Here is a 20,304-nt window from a genome sequence, read left to right as displayed (position 1 = left end):
TGGTTCAGGCAACAAACGCTAGACACGAGGAAGAAATTTTTGACACTGAGGGTGGTGAAAGCCTGGCCCAGGTTGGCCAGAGAGGTGGTGGATGAACCATCCCTGAAGACATCCCAGGCCAGGCTGGATGGGGCTCTGAGCAACCTGAGCTGGTGAAGATGTGCCTGCTCATGGCAGGGGTGGCACTGGGGGAGCTGGGAATGTCCCTTCCAACCCAAACCATTCAATGATTCTATAAAAATCAAAAGCTTTGTCTGGGGGCTTGGGAGCCCACCCAGTCAATGGTCTTGAGGGACTGGGTGGACACAGCACTGGCACATGGCCCCACCTGGGTGCTGTTCCCACCCTGTGCCTCTGCATCAGAAAACCAGGAGGAACGAAAAACTGGATGAGGCATTTCCTCGATGGGGTGTTTGGTCACCAATACCCCATAGTTCACTGTCCTTTCCCCAGTTTCTCACCATCAGGAGGTGCCTCAAGCAGCAGCAGATGGTGCCCATCCCTCCAAGACATGTGCCTGGTGTAGGCTGGACGGATTAATTTTAGGGCTCTGCTTAGCTGAGATTTACAGCCTGGCTTTAGAGCCAGCGTGTGAAAGCATCCTCACGATGGCACTCCTCCCCAGCACACACTGCCATCCCAGTGCTGCTGGCAGGTCGGCTGCTGGGAGCACTGGGGTGCTGCTCTGGGTTCTCAGAGGTGTAACGGGGAGCAGGATCAGCCCCCATCCCACTCCACAACAGGGCAGGAGAACAGAGCTGGAAATCCACTGCTTTGGCAGTAATTCCTGAAGGGAACAGTAAACTAAGGGGAAATGGCATCTTGTGATATTTAATCTCCTCCTCACTTTCTGCCTGACATTCCCAATTGCTTTCCATCTTGTCCCCATGGCATTTGCATCTCCATCTCCCAGGTGAATGAGGTTGTCCCAGCAGACCCCAGAAATTTCTGTCTTCCTGCAGAAATGCCTTTCCCTGCTTTTTCCCTCAGGATGAGAGAGTGGAGACAAGGGGGGTGTCTGGGTAAAGCCCCCAGGATGGTTTAGGAAGTGCCTTTCACGTTTCTGCTCCTTCCCAATGCTGCCTGGATTTAATGCGTGTCCCACTTTGCCCATGTGTAGTAGGGGGTATATGGCATGTTTGTGCTGTGGGGTTGGCTTGTAACCTCGTGCAGGTGTAACAGGAGGACAACCTCCATTTGGATGCAAACAGGATGGTTCCCTGAACATCCTGAGGGCTGAAGACCCTGGGTGAGACCACCAAGGCCCAGCATCCAGGTGTCCTGGTGGGTCTGGGGTCCAAACTTCTGCCTATACAGTAGCCCAGCCCTGAGGTTCTTGCTGCTTCCAGTTTTGTCTCATGGCTGGGATGTGGCCCTGCAGCTTTCTCTTACCACTCAAAAAAACATCTCTTGTTCTCAATAAATACAACCTGGGCTATTTTTCATGTTGTTCCTGGCCACTGCTCCAGCAAGTGTCAAGGAGGGACTTCTCTGCAGGTCCTGCATGGCCTGTCATGGGGCAAAGGCTCTCCTGGCCCTCACCAACACTGCTGTCTGCGTGTTTCAGGGACAACCTCCTCTGGACACCCATCTGTGGGAACAGCGATGGGACTCGGTCCCCACCCGGCCAGCCGGCACAGCGCGGGGACACCAGACATTGGGGTGCTGCCCCTCTCCCTGACGCCAGTCGCGCTTCTCCTCTTCCTCCTCCTTGGCCCCACCGGTGAGCTCCTGTATGGTGTGGTGGGCAGCGGGAAATGAGGAGTGTCTTGACATCTCCAACAGCACTGAACATGCATAGGGATGGAGGGAGCAAGTTCAGCTCCTATCTTGTTTGGTAGGACAAGGGTTGATGGTTTTAAATTAAAGGAGGGGAGATTCAGGCCAGACATGAGGAAGAAATTGTTGACACTGAGGTTGGTGAGAGCCTGGCCCAGGTTGGCCAGAGAGGTGGTGGATGAACCATCCCTGGAGACATCCCAGGCCAGGCTGGATGGGGCTCTGAGCAACCTGAGCTGGTGAAGATGTCCCTGCCCATGGCAGGGGTGGCACTGGGGGAGCTTTGAAGGTCCCTGCAACCCAAACCTTTCTGTGATTCTCTGATTCTGTTACATCGGTCCCGAGTCACTACTGGTAGGAACTGTCTGGCTTGGCTGGGAAATGTGTAAATCCAAACTGGAAAAAGCCATTTGCTCTCAAATGAGGGTCCACACAAGCACAGCATAATTATCCTGGCATGACTTTATTAGAGTAATTACAACCAGGTGGTTGGTAAAACCTCACTGCCTCAGCAAAGCCCTGTCAAGACAAAGCCAGCCCCAAAACAGGCAACTAAGGTGTAGTCAGACACCGTAATTGGATTAAATCAATTTTTACAGTTTCTACCCTCTCAAGTGGTGCTTCCCATACCCCCGACCTGCTGGTGACCTCCAGGGCATGGGGACCCCAGGAGGACCCTGATGGCTCTGCCACTGTCCCCTGAACCACTGGGCTCTCCCAGTTCTCTTCATTAATGGGCAAGGCTAAGTTACAAATGAAGGGTAATTTATCCTCCCATTTGGTGGTTTAATTTAGCACTATGACCTGAAAGGGATGGTGTTTACTCTGAGCTAGTTCCTGCTTTTCTCTTGGCTTTGTGAAGCTGGATCAGAGGAACGTGGAGGGCTCACTCTCTTCTCCAAAACTGCCGGTTTACCCATTCCTCATTAATGTAGACACACCAGGCATATTTTTTTAGGTCTCTCTTGACTTTGCCGGAGGATGCTCTCAAATGAATATTTCAGAGTTTTGATTTTGACTTAAAGGGAGATGAATATTGAATATTTAACAATGTCCTTTTTATCTGCCGCTTTTTCAGCACTGGAGTGGACTAGGTGTTAAAAATCAACACAAAACAGGATCAAAAGCTCTTCCTTAAAAGCCTCGCGTCTCCACGATTTTGGTATAGAGGTGATCTGAACCACTTCTCTCCTGTTGGCCCAGCCCACGGCGCTGCCATGTCCTTCCTTGTCCTCTCCATCAGCAAGCCAGCCTCTGTCTTCCCTTGGTGTTGCTTATTTAATCCCTGAGACGTGGTCCTTAAAGCACAGTCCCACCACAGAGCCAAATCACTCACACCACATGCTGCTGCCTCAGTTTCCCCACCTGTGAAGCAGAGGAAATGATGCCCTTGGTTAGGGTGTTTTCTTTTTCCCTACGAACCTCAGGTCCTTGCAGGAAAGGGAAGGGTCCGGGGCTTTGCTGGGTCCTGCTGGTCCCAGCCATGTCTGCCCACATCCCCGCTGCCATCATCCTTTGAGCTGCATCCCTCCTCTGCTCGCTGCGAGGACCCTGGGGAGATCTGATCTCTTTTCTTCTCCCTTGTAGGCGCCATTTCTGAGTCCTCGCTGTTGCCATTCCCAGGTGAGATCCTTCTCTTAAAGTTGCTTTTCTCTAGGAAGCTTTGTAGTTGAAAAATCCATTGCTTTGGTTGAAAACGGGGCTTGGGGAATTTAAAAAATGAAGCATTTTGGTTTGAAACCAAAAGCAGGAACAAAAAGCTAAACTTCTTTTACAGAAAGGAAATAGAGATTCTTTATTATCCCTATTTTGATTATTATCCCGGGAGGGGAATTTTGCCACCTACTGCTGAGTCCCTGTCCCTGCGCCACTCGTCACACCCGAGCGAGTAATTCCCTTGACATGACAGGCCATGGGCTCTTACATGCCCGTCCCCATCACCGGCAGCTTGAGATCATCTCCATCCCACCAGCTCCCACGTGGGACCAGTTCCGGACACGTTCATTGAGACTGATAAGAATTTGCTAATTGCATCTTGTCACTTGTCACCCATCATATGTCGCCATGCGATGCCATGTGTCCGCTTTCCTCTTCTCACATTGCGTTCTTGCCCAGGCCGTCAGTAGGCAAGATGACGGGGTGATTGCCCACCTTAGTTATGTACTGAGATGTGTTGAGTCTTCATGTTCACTGCTTCCAGCAGATGAAGAGAAGCCCATGTCCCACCATGAGGTGGGCAGCAGCAAGCCAACAGCTGCCTTGTCCCACAGCAAAGGGTGGGCTTTTCTTTTAAGAGCAGAGATTTGGTGCAGAGAGGGCTCCCGCCCTCTCTGTGACACCCACCAAGTGTTTGTCACCTCCTTGGCCCCAGAGTGGGCTCATTGCCTGCTGAGGGACTTATCTGTGTCCATCCTTCCAGAGATTCGACTTGCCAATGGGCCCAGCCGGTGCCAGGGGCGCGTGGAAATCCTCTACAATGGCTCCTGGGGGACAGTCTGCGATGACGACTGGGACATCGTGGACGCCAACGTGGTGTGTCGCCAGCTGGGCTGCGGCCACGCCATCACCCTCCCAGCCGCCATGACCTTCGGCCAAGGGAGCGGACCCATCTTCTTGGACAATGTGGACTGCAAGGGCTGGGAGGCGGCCTTGAGCGAGTGCTGGAGCCATGGCTGGGGCATCCACAACTGCTATCACTATGAGGACGTGGCTGTTGTGTGCAATGGTAATAAGGCTGGGTTCCTCGGGGACAAGGAGAGCAGGGAGGTTACTGAAGAGCTGGAAGCCCTGGTGTCTGCAGACACCCTGGTGGAGCGCAAGAGCTGTATACCAGAGCCTATTCCTCTGAGCCTGGCTCAACCAAACCTCCGCTGCCTCCTTCCTCAATCCTTTTCCTCAATCCAGGTCACCTCCCAGCTCAGTGTGCTGGTGCTCGATAGGGTGACCAGCCTGGTTTGTGTTCCCCATCACTCCCAACTAAGGGACTTTGCAACTTCTCCAGCTCGCTCCCTGGGGAAAGAGCACAATCCCACCCACACTCCCACCTCTGAGTCAGCTGCTGCCCAACTGTTCTTTCCCCTTTTGACTTGCCTTTCTTTAAACCGCTGAGCTTTTCAGCAGTCAATGTTCCTAAGGGCAAGAAAAGCAGTGGAAAGCGTTTGAACTTGGCATGTCAAAGTGGAGCAGTTCCATGCTTACCACTGTGTACCCTATGCGTTCCTCCTGCCTCACTACGCAGGGTTTGCTCACCAGCTGTGCATTGACAACCAGTAAATGTGAGGCTGTGCCAACCCAGAGCTTGGACACAGTGAATCCCTGTGTCCTGCAGAAGTGGGGCTTGGAAAGGGCAGGATGCTGGGCTGGCTGGTGGGTTGGACCAGCAGCAACCAGAGGAAAGAGGTCGTGGATTGAGCCGGAACCCCAATTCAAGGAGCTGCTGCAGAGGAGATGGGGAAGGACTAAAGGAGAAAATTTCTTTCCGAGAAGGGTTGTTGGACATTGGAATAAGTTGCTGAGGACAGTGATGGAGTCACCATCCTTGGAGGGTTTTAAAAGATGTATAGATGAGGCTCTTAGGGACATGGGTTAGTGCCAGAGTTAGGTTATGATTGGACTCAATGATCTTGAAGGTCTCTTCCAACCAAAATAATTCTATGATTCTATGATTTAGAGCAGGGATATCACTCACAGCCGGCTGCTGGACAGCTTGCTGGGGGTGTCACCTCTCTCTTGCTGTGGGCAGCATGGGTGCCACATCTCTGCTTCCCTTTGCAGAGCTCTCGCCCACGCAAGCCAGTGAAGGACCGACCAGCAGGACCCTCACAGCCTCGGTACAGGATGGGGAAAGTAAGATGCTCGGCTGTCACTTGCAGGGGGCCTGTCCTGGCTGGGGGCTGGTAGAGACCAGCGTCCCCTACCCTCCCAGCTGCCCCGCCATCACCCATTCCCCCTTTACGAATCACCTCAAGTCTCCAGTTCCAAGGGGCAGAGCCCCAGGAACCCTGTTGTTGTCCTGGCCATGGCCAAACCCCATCCCAGAGGTTCACCAGAGCTCCCATCAGCTGTGCTGCCCTACAGCATCGCCCCTTCCCCGCAGTTCCTTTGTCATCATGGGCACTGCTGTATCCAGTCTCCATGGCATCGCTGAGCCATGGTGCATGTGTTGACGTCCTGGAGGGAAGCAACATCCTTCTCACCATGTGTTGTCACCCGCCAGGTGACGGCAGCATCCGTCTTGTGAGCGGGAGCGACACCTGCCAAGGCCGTGTGGAGATCTTCTACCGCGGGAGCTGGGGCACCGTCTGTGATGATGACTGGGGGCTGAGTGACGCCAGTGTGGTCTGCAAGCAGGTGGGCTGCGGCCAAGCCCTGGATTACAAGAGCAATGCCTATTTCGGCTACGGCACGGGGCGCATCCTCCTGGACAACGTCAACTGCGAGGGCAGCGAGCCCTTCCTCGCTGCCTGCTACAGTCTCGGCTGGGGTATCCACAACTGTGGCCACCACGAGGACGCTGGGGTCATCTGCACAGGTACCAGGAGAGAGCATCACCTGCGGGGCTGTCCCCTAGGGAACAAAAACTGTATCTTGTGCTGTGTCAAAAGGAGCGTGGGCAGCAGGTGGAGGGAGGGGATTCCACTCTGGTGAGATCCCCCTGCAGTGCTGGTCCAGCTCCGGGGTTCTCAGCACAGGACACACATGGACCTGCTGGAGAGAGGGCAGAGGAGCCACAGAAATGATCCGAAGCTGGGACAGCTCTGCTGGGAGGACAGGCTGAGAGAGTTGGGGTGTTCAGCTGGAGAAGAGAAGCTCCAGGGAGACCTTATTGTGGCCTTTCTGTACTATAAAAGGGGCTGATAAGAAATATGGGGACAGACTTTTGAGCAGGGCCTGTTGTGATAGGACAAGGGGTGATAGGAGGGAGATTCAGGCTGGACATGGGGAAGAAATTTTTAAAGCTGAGGTGAAACCCTGTCCCAGGTTGTCCAGAGAGGTGGTGGATGAACCATCCCTGGAGACATCTCAGGCCAGGCTGGATGGGGCTCTGAGCAACCTGAGCTGGTGAAGATGTCCCTGCTCATGGCAGGGGTGGTACTGAATGAGCCTGGAAGGTCTCTTGCAACCCAAACTGTTCTGTGATTCTGTGATTCCATGAAATGACCTCAGAGAGATGCTGATGTGCCCAGTGTCAGGCAGAGATCCGGGCAATGCGCTGCAGGAACAGTATTTCTCCTCATCCACTCTGATCCTGGTGCTCCAGAGCAGGGACACAGCTAGAGCAGCAATTGGCAAGGGAAATGCAGCTGCTGCTCGGCCATGTCCCTGCTCTGCTGGCTGGAAATTTAGCTGCCTGTGTCCCAGAGGAGCAAGTGGCTGCCAGCGGCTGGGCAGGATGCCAGGTCCATCCTGCCTCTCCTTCAGCTCCCTAAATGATGGATTTCTGCCGTTCTCCACTGATTACCATTTATAATGTTAATAAACCCCCTGAATTCCCTCGTTATCATGGCTAATGGTGGGAGCACTAAGTGCCGGTGTTTTCCCTTTCCCACTATGAATGAACAAAGAAGTTGATGTAGGAGAAAAGGGACAATTTTCTCAGGCTGGTCCTTTCCTCCCTAAATGTCCCTGTCCCCTCTGGCACCTTCGCCAGTCTCTGAGCTGATGGCACCACTACACACAGCCCTTGCTTGGTGGGACAGGGGTAAAAATGAAGCTGAAGAGCTAACGAACCCTGCCTGATAAACCTCCCAGGTACACACAGAAGCCAGGGACCCCTCAGCGCTGCAGGTGGGACCTTGGTGCTTGGGTTGGGGTGGAGCAGCACCATCTCCAGCACGTGGGCAGCAGGGATGTGCAGGTGCACATGGACCTCCATCCTCATCACGCTGGAACACCCAGATGATCACAGGCTGCTGCCCAGTGTTAGTAAATTCATGGCTTTGGGGCTTCTTCCCACATGTCACCTCTGTCACGTCACCTCACAGGGCTGGACACATCCACCATCACATCTTTCACCACCTCAGTGTCCCTGGACTATGAAGAGACACTCACTGCCACGGCCACAGGTAGGAGGGCTCATCTTGTGCCATAGCCAGGGCTGGGGGCTCAATGGGGGAGACCGTGTCCTCTGTGTCATCCTGTGACCCCAGCATGGTCACCCTGGGGTCCTACCACATGTAGGTGAGGCTTGGGGGGGACATGGCCCATGGTAAAATCTTGCCATGGGGCCACCATGGTGCTAGAGGCCCCTGGCATAGACTGGATCAGGGGCAGTGGGTGGTGGAGCTGGACCCCCCCAATGCCAACATGTCCCCATGCTTGTCCCAGCAGTGACAGACATCAGGGACCAGCCCTCCCAGGCCACCGAGGTGGTCACCACTGCTCTCCCCACCGTCGAGCAGGAAAGTAAGTGTACGGCTGCTGCTTGTCCCACACGGGGTCCGACACAGTGCCCCCTGGGCTCCACATCCCTGGGGGTCACCCTCTATCCCTGGAGGTTACCCCATATCCCCAGGACTCACCCCATGCCCCCAGGGCTTATTTCATATCCCCACATGTTACCCCATGTTCCCAGTACTCACCCCATACCCATGGAGTTACCCCCCATCCCCAAGGTTCACCTATGTCCCCAAGAGTTACCCTGTGTCCCGAGGTCTCACCCCATGTCTCAAGGTCTCACCCCACATCCCCAGGGACTCAGCCCATGTCCCCAGGATTCACCCCATGTCCCCGGGGCTCATCCCACATCCCCAGGGTCTCACCTCACATCCCCAGGGGCTCACTGCATGTCCCCAGGGCTCATCCTATGCTCCCTGGGACTCACCCCCTGCCCCGAGATGGTCAGCAGGGGACATCAGACCCCTGCAGAGCCCCAGTATCCCCAGCATCGTGCCTGTGCCGGGGTCTTCCCCACGCAGGTGGCGACGTGAGGCTGGCAAACGGGAACGGGAGCTGCCGCGGGCGGGTGGAGGTGCAGCACCGCGGCACCTGGGGCACCGTCTGCGACGACGACTGGGACTTCCCCGACGCCCAGGTGGTGTGTCGGCAGCTGGGCTGCGGTGCCGCCCTCGCCGCCACCATCCTGGGCTCCTTCGGCTACGGCCGTGGGCCCGTCCTGCTGGATAACGTGGGCTGTGGCGGTGGCGAGGCTCGCCTGGCCGATTGCTTCCACCTGGGCTGGGGACAGCACAACTGCGGCCACCATGAGGACGCCGGGGTCATTTGTCGAGGTGAGAGCAGGAGCGAACCCAGTGGCCACCAGGTCCCACCTGAGGGTCTGCTGTCACTGGTTGGGCAGGATTGGGAGAATGGATGCCTGGAGAAGGCTGAGAGGGATCTTATTTATGCTGATAGATATCTTAAGGGTGTCAAGAGGATGGACCAGACTCTTTTCAGTGGTACCCAGATCCCTGCTGAAGCCTGGCTCAGGAGCATGGGGATCCCACCACGTAACAGGCATAGGGAGGATTTTGACCACGTGCAGGCTGACTGTAGAAAAGGGCGTCCCTGAAATGGGAGGTGGTGAATATGAGCCCCAAAACCCTGGGCTTCCTCTGCCTATAGGGGGACAGCAGCGATGGTCAGGTGCCATGGTGTCTGGTGATGACCAGAGCTTGGGTACCACCTCTGGTCTTCAGTTGTGTATGTGGCTGCACATCCCAGCCCACACATCCCTGTATCTACCCCCATGCTGCTGCTTGGGGGCTCTGCAATGGCCATGGGGGGCAGAGGTGTCCCCTGAGAATCGCTTGTCCCACCAGGTGCTGATGACTCAGGAGACCATTTCCAGGAAGCCACCACTACAACCACCACGTTAACCCTGACCCGTCCCAAGGACGGTAGGTACTGAGGTGTCACCGGGGACGTGGTGCCAGCCCTGGGGACACTCTGCACCGGTGCAGGGTGGAAACAGGGAGCCATAGAAATGCTCAGAGGCTGGAACAGCTCCGCTGGAAGGACAGGCTGAGAGTTGAGGTTGTTCACCCTGGAGAAGAGAAGGCTCTGGGGAGACATTATTGCAGCCTCTCTGTACTGAAAAGGAGCCGGTAAGAAAGATGGGGACAGACTTTTGAGCAGGGACAAGGGGTAATGGTTTTAAACTGGAAGAGGGAAGATTCAGGCTGCACATGAGGAAGAAATTTTTATACTGAGGGTGGTGAGAGCCTGTCCCAGGTTGGCCAGAGAGGTGGTGGATGAACCATCCCTGGAGACATCCCAGGCCAGGCTGGACGGGGCTCTGAACAACCTGAGCTGGTGAAGACGTCGCTGCTCATGGCAGGGGTGGCACTGGGGGAGCTGGGAAGGTTCTTCCAACCTAAACCATCGTGTGATTTGATGATGCAGGTAGGGAGCAGAGATGCAGCGCTGGGGTGGGCACGGGCAGGTTCTGCCTCACCCCGTCCCCTCTGCAGGGTCCCTGCGGCTGGTGAACGGCAGCCACCGCTGCGAGGGGCGCGTGGAGATGTTCTACCTGTCTCAGTGGGGGACCGTGTGTGACGACGCCTGGGACCTGCGGGACGCCAAGGTGGTGTGCAGGCAGCTGGGCTGCGGGCACGCCATGGCGGCCTGGGGGGAGGCACGGTACGGCCGGGGCACAGGATACATCTTCCTCGACAACCTCAAGTGCAAGGGCAACGAGCCCTCGCTGCTGCGCTGCTCCCACATCCGCTGGGATGTCCACAACTGTGACCACTCCGAGGATGCTGGTGCTGCCTGTGGCATCCTATGACCGCCCACCTGCTGGGACCCTCGCGCAGGTACAGGGGGACAGCGGGCGACAGTGCCCGTGGAGAGATGCAGAGCAGGTCCCGGCTGCTCCCTCCACCACACACACTCCTCTATTTGTGCAATTCTTCTGTTAATAATAGATTGTGCACATTCCTGGGTGTTTGTTTTTCTTCCCCTCATTTTTTCTTATATGTGTTTGGGGTTGTTTTGTGAATAAAGAAAAGCCTTTGAAAGTGTGCTGAGACCTGACTTGCTTCCCTGCCACCCCCTTGAAGCCCAGGCAGGAGCTGGGGAACAGGCGATGCAACAAGCTCAGGGGTGAGGGCTCAGCTCTTGATGCCAAAATTTGGAGCAAATCCCTCAGTGGCCCCTGAGCAACCCTTGATTTGTGTCCTGCTAGGAGCCTGGACCCTTCCCCAGCCCAGCCCTGGGGTACAGCCCTGACCCCCACCTGGCTCGGGGGGTGAGGTTGTCTCCAGTTCTGGGTTCGTTCCCGTTGGGATTTGGCAGCCCCAGGTGCTGCTGGAGCGGGTGCGATGCCACTGTGTGGCTGCACGGGCTCTGCAGTTCTGACAGCAGTGAATTTGTTGCTGCTGGCTGATGATGGATGGAGCAGATGGGAAGAGAGACCACCCTGGGAGCTGCAGCCCCTGCTGCTGCCTGCAGGCAGGGGCTGTCACCATGGGGATCGCAAGAGAGGGCTCCCTGACATGACGAGGCTTTTCCATTCCCCATCGCCAGTGGCCTGGGCAGCGAAATGCTGTCAGATGATATGTCCCAGCTGCCAGACCTCTGTGGACATCAGGGACATGTCCCCAAGCAGGTCCCAGATTGCTGCGGGTCCTCTGGGGTGGCCTTGGCCTCATGCTTTGGCAGCCAGCACCAGGTTGCCATTGGCCACTTGTCACCCCTTCCCACGGGGAAGCTAGCACTTTGCTGCAGTTCAGCTTCCACCAGTGGGGAAACTGAGGCACAGAAGCATCTTCCAGACAGGCTGTGAGCTTGCTGGGACCCTGGGAGAGGGCAGGGAGGTGGTGTGTGAATAAAACCTCTCCTTCTCCTGGATTCCCAGGTCCTGCACATTCAGCTTTTCCCCCCACTGCCCCCCTTGTCCCCCTGCTGCCACCACCACCTCCCACCTTGCCACTGTGACAGCTGGGTGATGCCTGTGTCCTGCTGGGAGTGGGAGGGGGACAGGGCTGTCCCCAGCAGCCCCATGGCTCCCCCACAGCCCACACCAGCTGGGGATGGGTCAGAAGGTGCTGTGGGCTCCTCCAGCTTTGTCCCCCACTCTGTCCCCATGGCTATAGAAGGTGGGGAGAGGGCTGGTGACCAGGTGTTGCTCTGGAGGCTGCTGCGTCTTGGGGTGTCCTGGTGGGGGTGATGTGAAAAGCTCGTTGGGTTTTCCCTGTTTTCCTTGGGGACTGTGCCTCAAGATGGCAAAGCCAGGCTGGTTTTCAGTGCTACCCCCGACCCTGCTCCTTTTCTGCTCCCCCTGGGCTTCTCCCTTCCACAACCTGCAATCCAGCAAGCAAAGGGTTTCCAGCCAGGAGAGCCAGCAGCCTCCTCCCCTGGCTTCCAGCCTTTTCTTCCTCAGCCAGCTTGGGATGCTCTAGGGTCCACAGGGATCCTCCCAGACACCCCATGCCCAAGCTGGGAATCATCTCCATGGGAGAAGAGGGTGACAGGGTGGGAGCAGGGTCCCAGCACGGGGGATGCTCTGGAGCAGGGTACCAGCACAGGCGATGCTGGTGACATAACAGCATCCCACTGTGGGACAATAGCCAGGCTGTGGCAGCTGTGTGGGAGCCAGGAGAAGCCACGATGCCCACCCAGCTCTTCTCTTGCCGACGTCAGCTGTTTCCCTGCATCCGGAGCAGCTGCAGCTCCTCACCAGTCGATGCCATCGATTAGTTCCTCTCCTCATCCCTAGAGAGGGTATGGCGTGGTGGGCAGCAGGGGGAGAGGATAAATATTTCAGCAGGTCCAGGCAAAAGCTGGGGTTATTTTGGGGATGGGATTTATGGGCTATTAGGAATAAGGAATGAGTCTGTGCTGGGGAGAGGAGACCCATTAATCCAGACTGAAGGAGCACAAATGAGCAAGGGGAAATGGAGGAGGCTTTAATTATTTCGCTGTGTTCCAGAATAATAAGCCAGCCTTCTGGCCTAGCGCCAGTGTGGGGCTGGGAAGCTTTGATCCCCGGGAACTGAGGCATGCGAGGGGCCACTTGCAGTTGAATATCCCCCCAGCTGTGCTGGGAGGGATGGGGTCCCATTCTGGAATCAGTATGAGACCAGTGCAAGCAGCATTGCTGGCTGGGACATGGTATAGAGGATGCACAGCTTGTGGGCGCAGGCTGCAGGGCACTGGAGGGGTGCACGGGTCGGTCCCTGGTCCCAGGGGTCCCCTTCCTGGGCTGGCCATCCCCATTGTGCTCCGCTAAGGCGATCCCGTCCCTGCTGTAACTGGAGGAGCTGGGCATGGGCACAGGGTGAGTCACTGCCGGAGGCAGCCCTGGCCCGGAGAGCATCCCTGGCTCTGCTGTGCCCAGCACCACCTGGGTGACCTTGGGCTGTGTTCCACTCCCCGCGCTGCCCCTGCATCCCCCCTGCGTGCCTCAGTTTCCCTGGGGGTACCCAAGATAGTGGCCCTGACTCACCCTTTGGCACTCTCAGGAGGCTGCAGGGACCCAGCTGGGAGCAGGGGGCATGACTTTCCCTGTGGGAGACACTGAGTGGCAGATTCATCCCCACCAGGGCAGCCGGTGGGGGGGAGTCTTGCAGACACAGGACACAGACAGCCTTGGACCAGCTCCTCCTCCCATGGGCTGGATGAGGACAAGGTCTCCCTGCAGCTTCCACAGCAGCTCTTGATCCCTCGGGAGTGTGGCCCAGCGTGCCAAGGTCACCCATGGTGGGGTGCAGGAGCCGTTCGTCGCACCCCACCCCAGGCAGCATCGTCCTTCCCCGCTCCTGCCACCGCGGCTGCGGCTGACGTCACCCTGCCGGAGCCAGCAGCTATTTTGGGAACTGCAAAGTCACTGGCACAATTAGTCTGCTGGCAACAGGAGCGGGGCGGCAAGGGGGGCTGTGGGGACGCTGCTCTCCCCGCCGTGACCCCACCATGCCATGGGCTGGTGGCAGTGGCCCACAGGCATCGGCAGGTCTGTGCCTCCGCTTGCGCCCGCAGGTCAGGGGCTCCTTGAGCCTGGGTAAACGGCCACGGTTGCAAATCCTCCCATCCATCATCTTCTTCTCTCTGGCTTCTTTTTCTTTTTTTAATTTTATTTCACTCCCCCGGCAGGCGCCGCCCCACGTGGGCTGCCGAGCGCTGGCAAAAGCCGCCTTGCTGCCTGCGCCTGCATTTCCAGAGAGGTAGGAAAGCAATTAGCTGGCAGCAAAACCAGCAACGTGCTCCCCATGGCAATGCCACCGATAGCCCCACGGGTAATGGGGTGCCTGGGGGGGCACTTGGGATCCGGCCATTTCCATGCGTTCTGCCTCTGGCTCTGCCTTTGGTTTAACCCAGTTCATATCTTTTCAGATGCAGTCATCAGGGTGCAGGATGGGTGCTCCTGGCTCCATGTCCCCGACTGCCCTGTTGTCACCCGTCCTGGGGATGGGGACGTGCCACATGCTGCTGTCACTGTGGAGGGATGACTGTCCCCCATGGGGCACAGCACAAGCAGACAGCGGGGTCCTGCCCTGCAAGTGGCTTCATGGCTGGGGATAAGTGGCCAGTTTGAAGGGACAGTTGGGGTGCTCAGCTCTCGTCCCCAAGTGCTGGTGGGTTTCTCTGGCCTCCCGCCTTTCCTCCCAGTAACCTCCAGGTCACGGCCAGAGGGGATGTGCACAGAAACGCTGTAAGAAGCTGATCCTGGCAGGCTACAAACGCCCCAAAAATAAGGCTCAAAAAATCCCTTTAAAATCCCAAGACTTTCCTGTGTGACCCCGGCAGCGCGTTCAGTTCCATTCCCCAGGAACAAAACCCCAAATCTTTTCTACCTGTGGAGGTGCCATAGCAGTTGGTGCTTAGCTCCCCAAACCCTGAGCTTTGGGCAGGGTGACCCCTGGGGCCTGATCCAACACGCTGCTCATCCCCTGCCCAGGGCTGGGCAGAGTTGTTGGGGTGCAGACAGACTGGCACCCCCTCTCCTATCACTTGGAGCCCCAGTTTTGCCTTGGGTGGGGGTCCCTGCCTGCACTGAGGCTGGAGGAGCAGCGGTGGTCCTGGAGTGGGGATGGCCGGGGCTGGGTGGGAACAGGGGTGCATGGGGGGCCTCTGGGGGTGACAGGGGCCATGGGAGGGCAGTGACAAAGTGGGGAGCGTGTGTCTCCGCCCGGGGCCGGGGCAGGGGGGGCTGGGAGCTGGGTGAAGCTGTGCTGAGTCACGCTGCAGCGCTGGCGAGCAGGACTGCAGCAAGCGGCTCACTGCCGCCCGCCCGCAATGGGGACGATGTGACAGCCCCGTCCCCCCTGCTTGCTGCCTGCTCCAGCTCCTCGCCTGCTCCTGGGGGTCCGGGGTGCTGATGGGGGGTGATGCTCGGGTTGGGGGGGTTCACACTGCACCCCAGCTTGTGGCTGTCTCGGTGCTCCTGGTCCTTCTTGTGCCCCCCTGGCCCCCTCCTCTTCAATGGGGATGGATTGGGGATCCCAGGACCCCAGGCAGGGAGTGGGGAGGGCTGAGCTCTGTTTGGAGGATGAGTGTCCCCAAGCCCAGTGTGGGAGGGGTATCCTCGGGTAGATGTGAGCAAGGGGACAGTGGGGCTGCCAACACAGACACAAAAAGGCCCTTGGCAGCCACTGGAACACAGGGAAGCTTTCCCCTGGCACTTGGGGGGCGGGTTGGCAGAGATCCCCAGAGCTCTACCCCAGTGCCAGCAACCCAGAGCATGGGGCTGAGCACCCAGCCCTACTCCGGGTCCCTAACACCCCTGCCACCGTGTGAGACAAAGGGCCGAGGCAGGTCCCCGCTGCAGAGGGAAACTGAGGCACAAGCAGGTGCCTGGAGGGTTGTCCCCAGATGCTGCCCCCTCTCAGGCTCAGAGCCCAGGGCAGCCTCGGCCCCACAGGACACTGGTGACCACCCTGTCCAGTGCTGCCCACCAGCCCCACAGAGCTCAGAGCTGCTTCTGGAGGGACTGAGACAGCCAGGGCTTTTTTTAGGTGCTCCATAAGTGCCATCTGGGCGGTATTTATATCGGCTCCTTAAATAAGAGCCGCCATCTGAGCCCGACACGCCTGCTTAATTATTAACGCCCCGCAGGGAGGTGGCCTGCCTGGCTGGCTATGGCCCACCCTCCTGCTGGGTCCCTTGTGGGGACCCACACCCCGGCTCCCCCCAGCTTCCCGACAGCCACTCTGGCCACCCCATGACACCCTGGCTCGCCATGGGCATCTGTCCTGCATGGGAGCATCTCCCTGGGGCTGGGAGAAATGCTGGGGGGGATTTTCTGAGTGGAAGGTGCATGGGCATCACTGCATTTTGCAACTTGTGTGGGAATTAGGGGTACAGGGAGGGCGGGAGGCTCGGCCAGCTGAGCCCCCATTCCATTTTGGTTGCTTGAGGTGGTCCCAGGGAAAACCATCCCTGGGGGTTGCATACCCCGAGTGGTACGGACCATAATGCAGGGCTGATCCTAAACAGCTGCTGCAGCAGAATTAATTTGGGCTTGGGAAGTGCCTGGGGAGTCTGAGATGAAAGGCCAGGGCTGAGCACAAAGCGCTGTGAATCCACAGACGGGTGGAAGGAAATTCTACCCCAAAACACCGCTCGTCTGCTGGGCTCATCGCCGGCTGCCCCATTGGTTGCGGCCCCTCCATCACCTCCTGCCACAGGTGAGGCAGTGTCCTGGCTATGGGGTGTTTTGGGGAGGGTTGGTGAACCCCCAGGCTCGCTCAGGTGTTGCGTGCATGGTCCTTCCTTGGGGCTGGTGGGATCCCCCAGCTTCAGGTGGTGGGTGCTGCGACTTCCAGTCTGCACCATGGCAGGCTGGGGAGCACTGCTGGTGGGTGCGGGGAGGGACACCCTTGGCCTGCTCCTGGGATGCTTCTCTTGCTGTGTTGCAGTCAGGCTTGGGGCAGTTGGGTGGAAAAGGGTCCGGGGTGCTGGAATTTTGGGGTTCTGGGGCTAGGCAGTCTGGCCCAGCAAGGGGAGAACACGGGGATGCTGCTGTCCTGCAGCCTGAGGGGAAGGGGTCATGAAAACAGATGGAACCTCAGCTTGTTTTTCACCAGCCCAACTGCAAAAGCTGAAAACTGCTCCCCTGGGCAGGCAGCACCTTCCTCAGGGCAACTGGAGCAGCAGGTGCCTGGGCAGTGGGGCTGGAGCCAGGGCAGTGTCCCAGGGATGTCACTCAGGGCAGTGTCCCAGGGATGTCACCCCGCCCAGCTCCACGCACCCGCCCTGGGGAGCCACCGTGTCCCCTGCTCTGTCCGGCTTCACCAGCCCCATCTCCACCAACTGCCAGCTGGGGACACACAGGACCCCAAGCACCTGGTGGCTGGGGACACTGAGGTGTCACAGGCATCCCTCCATACCAGTGGTTGCCTCCCTCGTCCTTGGCATGGGGACAGGCTGGGACACCTGCACCACGCAACCCCTCACCCTGCATCCCCCCCAAACTCCACAAACACAGACGAAAGGAGCGCCCAACTATCCGCAGCAAGCGAGGGGGGAGGATTTCTGGCTGTGTTTTCGGAGCAGTCAGCAGCAAAGCCAAGCAAGCCTCCCAGTCAAAGAGAATTTACTGCCGTCCCTTGCGGTGTCACAAGGCATTGACAAGAGGTACTGGGGAATGCAAGAAAATGCGAAGAGAAGGACTCATCTTCCAGGCCACAGGAATTAACAAAGTGGCACATTTGAACGCATTGGAGTATTTTTAATACTGTAGGCGGAATTGGGGTTATTAGGTTTTTCTGGGACATCTGCAGAACAAACCTGCATCCTTTGGGTCTTTGTGATTTCCCAACCCAGCAGCCATCCAGCTCTCACTCTGGGGTGTCTGTAGGTCCCAGGCAGAGATGGCAGGAGGACATTTAGTGACAGGTGGCCAGGTGACACCTCTGGCTGCCTGGGCTGCCCACCACAACCACACTCAGCTTCTAACTCCAGCCATTTCCCATGTAACCTCCATCCCACAGCTTCCTGGTCCGTAGAACAGAAGGAACATAGGAACCCAAAGAGGGGGCTGGTTACACTGCAGATAAATATTACAGCCAGATCGCTACTCTGAAGAATTTACAGCATTATGAATGTCATGTTCTGACCTGTGATGGGGAAGGAAATCATCTGTGTTGTGAAATGTATTTATTGCTATGGTGCTTTGACAGAAATAAATCAGTATTTGCTCAGTCTGGGGCAAATGCATGGTCACTATAAATCGGCAGAGCTGCGGTGATTTGGACGAGCCGAGAACCTGCCATATTTATGTAAATTACTCAATAAGTGTCATAAAGTTTGTATGGAGAGGTGATATTTTTTATTAGGCCAGCTGATATATTTGCAGAAACCAAATGAGTTCCCAGGCAGATGAGCAATTCCTCAGGTCCAGGCTTGTGTTCAATATTGCCTGTGAGAATCCCAGAGTCGTACCCAAGGGATAATATTCTTTTTTTCCAAGTTAGAGAAAATGCACATCCAACCCAAATGTAGGAGCATCACTCAAAAGGTGACTGGGAAGAGCAGGCAGCTCCGCTCCGGTGTGTACCTCGAGATCTGATGGTCCTGCTTGGCTTGGGTGATTTTCCAGACTGTTGATAATAAATGGTAGCAATAGCCAAAAAAAACACTTTGGGAGCCACAACATACTTGGCCATTCTGCATTTTGCGCTTTTTAAACTCAAATTCTCTCCCCCAAGCTGGCGTCATACAGAAAACAATGCAAAAACCCGCCGCTGAGCTCTCCAGAGCTGAGGATGAGCCTCCTCAGCAGAATGAATGAGCCGTTATCCGAAAAGAGGAATAAACTGCCCTTGTCTGCGGGTGCTCTCCTCGGGCGGTAAACACCGCCCGGGCACAAAGGCCGTTCTCACGTCGGTACCACGTGTGTGAGGCTGGGGACACGAGCAAGGGGACAGCGGTTTGTTTTATGGAGGAAAAGGAGAGGATCTGGGCATACTCCTAGTTTTATTCCTCAGAGGGCATGATTTCTGCCGCTTTCGGAAGCTGGAAACAAAGAAGTATTTTGTGTAAAACAAATCCATTCAATCCAGTTCTTTGTTACATCTAAAGCAGTGCGAAAACCACAATAAAGATGGAGATCTCAGCCCAAAATGGTGTTGCTTGCTGTCGGAAAGCACTGTCAGCGTTTCCAAACCAATTTGTCCCCACCCACGTGGGTGACACCACGGCCACAGGCTTTGAAGAGCCGCAGCGGGCTGTGGCCATGGTGTTGCCCTGCGGAAACCGGCACGTCCCGGTGCCACCGAGGTTTCCTGGGGTGTTTCAGAAGAAAACCACAGGGCAGGGGGATCGGCAAGCAGGGCAGCCACGTCCTCCAAGATTATCCTCATGCCTCCCAAAGCGCCTGCGTGGGGTCGGTGGCACCGGGAAGGGCTGGGGACATGTGGCCTGTGCACCGGAGCACAGCCCGAGGGGGACGATGGCATTTGCCCATGCAGAGCTGTGTGTCAGCACCAACCAGGATAAAGTGCTTCTGTCCGTTCATTAGACCTTTCCTTTCTCCCAATGCTGGAGAGTCCTCCCAGCTCCGCTTTATCCACGGGCTTTTTAGGAAGACGGGATCTCTGATGGCTCCTAATGAAGTTCCTAATGTGCAGCAGAAGCGTGAGCGGACATGCACTTTTATTTCATGTGTTATTGATGAGCGAGGACACCGCGCTCCCAAGCTGCCCACTCATAAATTATCCAGCGTCGCTCTCGCCTGGGGCTGCTCCCCTCCATGGGTTGGCTGGGGAAGCCACCTCCCATGGGGTGGGAAAGGGGATGGGGGCAAAATGGGGGTGTTTGTTCCAAGATATGTCACCACAGCCTGGCCTGGAACCATCACGGTGTCACAGACCCAGGGAAACCACCCAGTCGGGCTGTGGGGCCTGACTCATAGAATCATTTTGGTTGGAAGAGACCCTTAAGATTGAGTCTAACCAGAACCTAAATCTGGCACAAGACCATAAGAGCCTAATTTACGCATCTTTTAAACCTCTCCAGTGATGGCGACTCCACCACTGCCCTGGGCAGCCTGTTCCAATTCCCAACAGCCCTTTCTGGGAATAAACATTTACCTGCCTGGTCTGAGAGTGGTTCTGGGACATGAGTGGGTGACCATGAGCCAGCACTGGGCCCTTGTGGCCAGGAAGGCCAATGGTACCTGGGGTGGATTAGAAGGGGGGTGGTCAGTTGGTCAGAGAGGTTCTCCTGCCCCTCTGCTCTGCCCTGGGGAGACCACATCTGGAATATTGTGTCCAGTTGTGGCCCCTCAGTTCCAGCAGGACAGGGAACTGCTGGAGAGAGTCCAGCATAGGGCAACAAAGATGCTGAAGGGAGTGGAGCATCTCCCGTGTGAGGAAAGGCTGAGGGAGCTGGGGCTCTGGAGCTGGACAAGAGGAGACTGAGGGGTGACCTCATTAATGGTTATCAATATCTAAAGGGTGAGTGTCAGGAGGATGGAGCCAGGCTCTTCTCGGTGACAACCAATGATAGGACAAGGGGCAATGGGTTCAAACTGGAACACAGGAGGTTCCATTTAAATTTGAGAAGAAAGTTCTTCATGGTGAGGGTGCCAGAGCCTGGCCAAGGCTGCCCAGGGGGTTGTGGAGTCTCCTTCTGTGCAGACAT

At 56.8% G+C, this 20,304-nt stretch overlaps 1 protein-coding gene across 1 annotated transcript; it reads left to right on the top strand.

The window, feature by feature from the left end:
• Positions 1 to 1,605: 1,605 nt before the first annotated feature.
• On the top strand, positions 1,606 to 10,694 carry SSC4D (scavenger receptor cysteine rich family member with 4 domains). Its single transcript, XM_065037351.1, has 10 exons — positions 1,606 to 1,723; positions 3,367 to 3,402; positions 4,199 to 4,504; positions 5,554 to 5,625; positions 5,996 to 6,310; positions 7,764 to 7,844; positions 8,110 to 8,184; positions 8,697 to 9,008; positions 9,540 to 9,617; positions 10,191 to 10,694. Exons 1-10 carry the CDS (start codon positions 1,606 to 1,608, stop codon positions 10,505 to 10,507), a joined length of 1,710 nt encoding a protein of 569 aa, XP_064893423.1. The 3' UTR covers positions 10,508 to 10,694.
• Positions 10,695 to 20,304: the final 9,610 nt, after the last annotated feature.

Source organism: Columba livia, chromosome 20, assembly GCF_036013475.1.
Source record: "Columba livia isolate bColLiv1 breed racing homer chromosome 20, bColLiv1.pat.W.v2, whole genome shotgun sequence".
Taxonomy (NCBI): domain Eukaryota; kingdom Metazoa; phylum Chordata; class Aves; order Columbiformes; family Columbidae; genus Columba; species Columba livia.
The sequence above is the reverse complement of the archived record's forward strand: the minus strand, read 5'-3'. Positions and strand labels throughout refer to the sequence as shown.

Bases quoted from the DNA above. Each gene is read 5' to 3' on its own strand.
- SSC4D (XM_065037351.1), top strand. From the start codon at position 1,606: ATGGGACTCGGTCCCCACCCGGCCAGCCGGCACAGCGCGGGGACACCA. The intron at 6,311-7,763 runs GTACCAGGAGAG...GTCACCTCACAG, and splicing joins CGCTGGGGTCATCTGCACAG to GGCTGGACACATCCACCATC. The intron at 9,618-10,190 runs GTAGGTACTGAG...TCCCCTCTGCAG, and splicing joins CCTGACCCGTCCCAAGGACG to GGTCCCTGCGGCTGGTGAAC.